General features: G+C 39.1%; 1 protein-coding gene across 1 annotated transcript; it reads right to left on the minus strand.

Annotated features, from left to right (window-relative positions):
- Positions 1–165: 165 nt before the first annotated feature.
- Positions 166–4796, minus strand: LOC145908284 (uncharacterized). The gene is made up of 12 exons (XM_082995532.1): positions 4599–4796; positions 4268–4402; positions 3772–3939; positions 3336–3461; positions 3044–3166; positions 2797–2922; positions 2519–2638; positions 2197–2319; positions 1513–1638; positions 1144–1269; positions 837–947; positions 166–633 (listed from the first exon to the last, which is right to left on the minus strand). The coding sequence occupies exons 1-12, from the start codon at positions 4666–4668 to the stop codon at positions 494–496; spliced, it is 1494 nt and encodes a 497-aa protein (XP_082851658.1). The 5' UTR covers positions 4669–4796; the 3' UTR covers positions 166–493.
- Between the last annotated feature and the right edge of the window lie 1424 nt (positions 4797–6220).

Consider the following 6220-nt stretch of genomic DNA (forward strand, 5'->3'; position numbering starts at 1 on the left):
GTAATTTAAAGTGCGAGGAACTTATTACCTGACAACTTTCACGTATTGTTTTTCTTTGTTTTCACCCTGAACACGTCTGGGGTATAAAACGTAGTATCAGGGTATATTGCATATAATTACGTAAGCCTATAGTTTGTTTATTTTTTGTTACGCTAGAATACCTGTCATTAGTTGTGGAAAAAGTGTCTATTTCGCATGCATACAGAGCCAATTTATTGTACAACACAATACATGGAAAATTTAGGCTTCAACGGTAAGTAAAATGTAAGTGCAAAAAAACGAGGGGCATTCGTTAGAGTCCACATTGCAACATGTAAACATTAAACAAATTTCTTCAACCTTAAATATAGCAAGATGAGCAAGTTTTAAAAATTCTGCAACGTTGCTGACGACCGGCATTCCTACACCAAATTCAACCTTTAGTACTGTTTCGTGCCTATATGTAGGCCATGACTTGTGTTTCTTTACAGATACAAGCCATCTGACAAAACTTTTACAAAGTCCATCTTAAAAATATTGGAAGCTTGAAGTCGGGGTTGGCGAGTCGGTACGATCGTCTTCTCACATTTTGTGTCAGTGCAAGCCAGAATGCTCGGAAAATAAAGCCAGGTCCTTTGAATATCTTCCTTATGTCTGCAATGTCATTGCATGTAACCTTTAGTTTTACTAACGCCAACCATAGTAATGTCATTGTAATTAGGAACTGGTTTAATATGTTCGGGACCAGTATGCACTTTTTTGTTTTGTACCAGAATAATTGAAACAAAGCTTTGTCGTGAGCTATAGAGAAGAAAATACACGAAACGGAAGTCCTCGCAATCGTATGTCAGACCTACCTGTACACACATCCCCATCCCCGATAAAACCACGTGGACAACGACAGACAAACACATCTTCGATTGGGTGGCACTCAGAGCTTTCATGGCAGTAATGGCAATCCTCCACAGCTAAAACATAGATTAAATGTTAGCTGGAAACGTATAATTGTAAACTTGGAATTGGATATTGATTGCAGCCACAATGGGGACAAATTTGCTTTGCGACATACGACTAGGTACTATAGATACTGGCAGTAGCAAGAGAAAGTTACTTTACAAATCAATTTAGGGTGGTCTTTGTAGATATCCTTCACTATTTGCTTACCAGGTACGCAGACGCTTTTCTCTCTAACGAATCCTTTCTTGCAGAGACACTCGAATGATGAATTAAGGTTGTGGCATTGCTCGTTCTCCGTACAAGGTTCCCAAATAAACTCGCACTGTTGTCTCCCTATAGAAAAGGCAAACAACGATTGTTTGTAAGACACATTTCGGTTCAAGACATGTTATGCATTGCGTCATTACTAAGGGCAACTTTTTGTGGTCAATAATGAAACCTATTACCTTTACAATTATACATGGTTAGCGCGACTGTTGTGTTTGGCCGATGAATGCAGTGTTTTACCGTAAATATCAGACCGTTTCCTTTCAGCCAGATTTGAAAATGACACAACATAGGTTGTTGCCTACTTACTTGTACAAACTGTCCCGTTGCCAATGAAGCCTTCCGAACACTCACACACAATTCCTTCCGAAGAATCAACGCAAATTGCGTTCAAGTCGCAGATGTCTTGCAGCGTTAAATAATCGCAGGTAATCTCTGCAATAAAACGCCTAATTGAAATAGATCAATATGCTGGATTGATTGTAGGTTCAATTGTGATTTAAAAGCCAGTAAGCGCCGCTTCATTGCGTGCAAGTGTGTGTCTAACCACTGTTTACTCATTGTAGCGAACGAAGGTTCATGAAAACTGTATTGCAAATAATCGAACAGAACTTTTTATTGCACAAGCTAGTCGATCTGCCAGAAGTCTTGCACGCTTTGGTGATTCACCATAAAAGACGTTCATAGAACAGTAAAGTGGTATACGTCAAACTATACGGTCACAATGAATGCGCGTAAATGTGGGGAGTGTTTGAACCACAAAGCTGTTGTTGTGCCAAATGTTTGTCAAGGAAAATCCCAGCTGAAATGTCAAACGCACATCCTATAACTTAGAAAAAACATACATACTGACGCAATCTTTGTAAATTTACTGTGAAGGACAGTTTAACGATGATTAAATAGCATGTGCCTGAAAAAATGACGCAATTACCGACGACAATTGTTACGCTTTTTGGGTCTAAAGACCTCTTTAAACGCAACCAAATATCCTACTTTCGCACGATCTTCCATCCCCGGTGTATCCAGGTAAGCATTGACACTGAAAACTTCCCAGGACGTTGATGCAAGTTGCGTTTGCGTGGCAAACGCCCAAGAGCAGCAAACATTCATTCACATCTAGAAATAAACCCCATGGTTGGTATTGCATGTTTGGTTCAATTACAAAGCGAAATACAAACTTGACCTCGCAGTGATTGTATAAAAAGGCATGTGTTTGTCATTTGCTTTACACAATCCCTTTGTAAAGGTTACCAAAGTTCTGTGGCAATTGCCAAAATTGTATGCCAATAATAACTCCTAAAGTCTTTATTCTTACCAACACACGTGAACCCATTGCCGGTATAGGAAGATGGACAAGAGCACTCAAAACTGCCATTCGTATTTATACAATCAGCTACAGGGTCGCACGGTTCGAAGGCATCACATTCGTTTACATCTGCAAACAAATGACGTTACAGATGTAATTATGTCACCACCAATCTAATTGTAGAAATGGATCCCCGACGCATACCAAATTCAATAATTGAATTCTATGTTGTAGGAATATAATATTTTATAGGCAGCATCCTAAAAATACAAGGGCTGTTGTTGTACCTGTGCATGATGTATTCCCATCTCCGATGTAACCAGGCTTGCACTGGCAGAAAGTGGACGAAGAATTCGGTTGTACAAAGCATTTCGCGTTGACGTCACAAAAACTAGGCGGACATTCGCTAAGAGCTAAAAATATTGTTATTGATGTTATGTTCATAGTTCAATTGAAATTGAAAATTAATTGAGTTAACAGATGTCACAATGAACCACGTTTGCCACATTATTCTTAGCATTGTATTACTTTTACCTGCGCAGGTTTCCCCATTCCCGGTGAAGCCAAAATTGCAAGAACAGACAAAGCTTCCATTGGTGTTGGAACACGTGGCGTTGTCGTCACAGTTATGTGTGTCAAGATCACATTCGTTCACATCTATAGGGGATTAAAACATATGTTAACATTCGATTAGGTGCTGAAACTGACAACGCAATATATTAAATGATAGATTACAAAGTACTGTGTAATAAGTTCCAACCGTTTAAACCTTTGCTGCTAACTATATGTTTGCGTTTCTATGTGTTGTGTGAATGTACTTACGTACCTGCACATTCAGTGACTGCGTTCCCTGTAAAACCGACTGCACATGAGCATTGGAAAGTCCCGGGAAAATTTGAACAGCTTGCCAATGCGTGACAGTTGTGGGAACCTGTTGAACACTCGTCAATATCTGAACAAAAGGAAAAAGACGAAATAGTAATGCCCTTTGCAAGGTAAAATCTATGTGTATCGTATATAGGTCACACCATTGCACACATCATATTATACTCAGGCGTTAGCAAATAAAACCAAGGGAGATATGAATGGAATATGTCGTATTGTTGCGCCAAACACCTAAACTACCGCGAAACTGAATGAATAATACCAATTCTAATTGGTACTTAAGTACGTATTTACATCGGTCAATTTCAATGGAACGCACTTATTGCACCTTTACAGTAGAAATATTTGCACAGATCAATATAAATACTAAACGTTACCTGGACACGACGTGCCGTCTGGGACAAGGGCGGATGATTCAAAGGCGCTGACACTTGCGTTTTGAACGAACCCTTCTGGACAAGAGCATTGTGCGGCAAAAGGTGTAATCAGAGTGCAATTGGCGTGGACGTCGCAAACGCTGTGAGATGCTCGACACGGATTTGATGCTTGAAACAAGTTTTCAGATTAAATATGTACTCGCTGCACTTGTTGTATTGGTTCATTACTTCAATACGTTAATACTGCGGCATTTTTGCATGTGAAAAGTCAAACTTGTGCAAACGTTCTCAGTTTTATTGCTCATTGCAAGAAAACGTCGTCATTTTGTGTAGTTAATTGCAATACACGTATTTCCAGATAACCTTTATGTGTAAACTTTGAACCCAATTTTAGGATCAAATAATATTCGAATTTAAACATAAATTTATTAAGTGTCAGAAGCTAATAATGCAATAAAAGCAATGCCTTGAAAATAAAGGTTTAATTTCAACCTACCAAGATCTTCGAATCTCGTAGGAAAAGAGGTTTCGAGAGCCGCCAGTTCGTCCACAGGATAAACCCGATGCACGGTGAAAATATACACCCTCCCGAGACCGATTATGTTGGCATGTACATCAAGGGCAACAATGGCTTCAATAATGTGACACAATTTAAAACCTTTTAAGTTGTTTTGGGTTAAGTCAGGTCAGGACTACACAATGGCACAGTATTTACACATAATATTGTGGCATAGTAAAGTGAAAGATAACTAAGTGTGCCGGATAACGATAAAACCTCCTGCGATGATTACGCGAAACCAACTTGTTTACGCTCATTATATGCTTACCAACGTCCGGATCCACAGCCATGGAGCCAGTGATCACTATTCCAATAAACAGAAACACAATGCTCAGCATTTTGGTTTACCTGTGTCCACCTAATTTCGCATCAAATTTACAGTGATCTTATTACATATTACTTTCCATGAGATCGTAAGCAATGCAGTATTTAAAGGTAGCTGTGTGCACAGTGCACTGTTCGACTTGGACCTGCAATAGAGTATAAGTTATAAAAAACTTGGTCAGCAATCCGAAATTATATTTGTTCAGTAAATTTGTATCTGTAGCTGGCCTATTGGCGAAACCTGGAGATTTTAGGCCTTTAATCTTCAACGTTATACCTGCAAAAAGTTGCTTGTTTAAATAAAAACAAGTTTTTACATATTTTAAGCCTGTCTACAGCGATGAGTCAATTCGACTGCACAAACATAATTTCGGGCTCTGTAAAAAGCACGGCTTTTACCCACGAGTCTGTCACCACACCCAAAAGCGGGCCATTGTTGGTCAAAAGGGTATGAAGGTATGTCTCAAATATTGGCGGCCACTTACATCGATCAAATGCCCATGTAAAGGTTGTTTAGGGCGAAGTTTACATTGCTGTCGGCTATTTGGGTATGTCAAACCCACCCTTTCAGAATTTTTGACGTGTTTAAAGCTTTTGTACAATCACAGCTGTTTATAGCTTTTTCTATTTTGAAAAGTCTATTCATTTGAAAAGTCAAGGATCTGCAGCAAGCGTTATGATTTTTTTCTGTAATGCTTTATTTATTGCATTTTGTTGTTTATGTATTTCCTACTAACACAATACGTTGTTGTTGCTGCTGTTACCTTCTGCCTGCTCAGTCGTTTATTACCCCGACGTACTGATGATGAACCCAGTATGTGTCCGAAACGTTTACTAATATGATCAACAGCATTTTGGCTTTGGCTTTCATTTTCAAAGTTATAAACTCCAAATATATTGCACCCAACAATACGTTATTTTTTATGATTAGATTTATCTTAAAAGGTTGAAACACAAACCATTACGCAATTCAAAACCGCGGAGATGGCAAACAATAGCGTCTTCACGCTGTTTGGGTAACATTGACCTAGCGTGGTTGTATCTGCGTCATGACACACCCATACTCTATTCAAGGCCATTCCTCGCACCAGGAAAACATTACAAAAATAGCTACTTGTTTCACCGTTGCCAGGTAACATTTGAATGAAGCAAAAAGACTTCGGGACATAAAGGCTTGGGAATCGGAGATGATGCAATGGAGATGATAGGTTACTCAGGAATAATCAGTTTCTTATTCAAACAGATATTATTAAGCGTCCGATGTAGATTGATTTTGAAACAAGTCTAAAATCCACCGAAAACCACAACCATGTCACAAAACTAATTGGCCTCAAAAAGCTTCCCATTCACAATAATACGCTTTCATACACACTGCACGGGTCACAATGTTACCGTGAGTTCAAATTAGACGTCTCCAAGGTGAATTCTCTTGTTTTCGCTTTCGTCACGCTTGCTTGCCTTCAATGGCTGTGTTATTTTTGCTGCCACCTGCGGTAGACGTTGTCAACATTTCCTGACGGAAACGTAGTCATAACTGAAGTCCTATACGACCTGTCGCAACCCATC

Source organism: Ascidia mentula, chromosome 7, assembly GCF_947561715.1.
Source record: "Ascidia mentula chromosome 7, kaAscMent1.1, whole genome shotgun sequence".
Taxonomy (NCBI): Eukaryota; Metazoa; Chordata; class Ascidiacea; order Phlebobranchia; family Ascidiidae; genus Ascidia; species Ascidia mentula.

Excerpts from the sequence above, each read along its gene's own strand:
- LOC145908284 (XM_082995532.1), bottom strand. The coding sequence starts at position 4,668 with ATGCTGAGCATTGTGTTTCTGTTTATTGGAATAGTGATCACTGGCTCC. Across the intron at positions 1,270-1,512 it reads CAACGGGACAGTTTGTACAA|GGAGACAACAGTGCGAGTTT; the intron begins GTAAGTAGGCAA and ends CCTTTTCTATAG. Across the intron at positions 634-836 it reads GGATGGGGATGTGTGTACAG|ACATAAGGAAGATATTCAAA; the intron begins GTAGGTCTGACA and ends ATGACATTGCAG.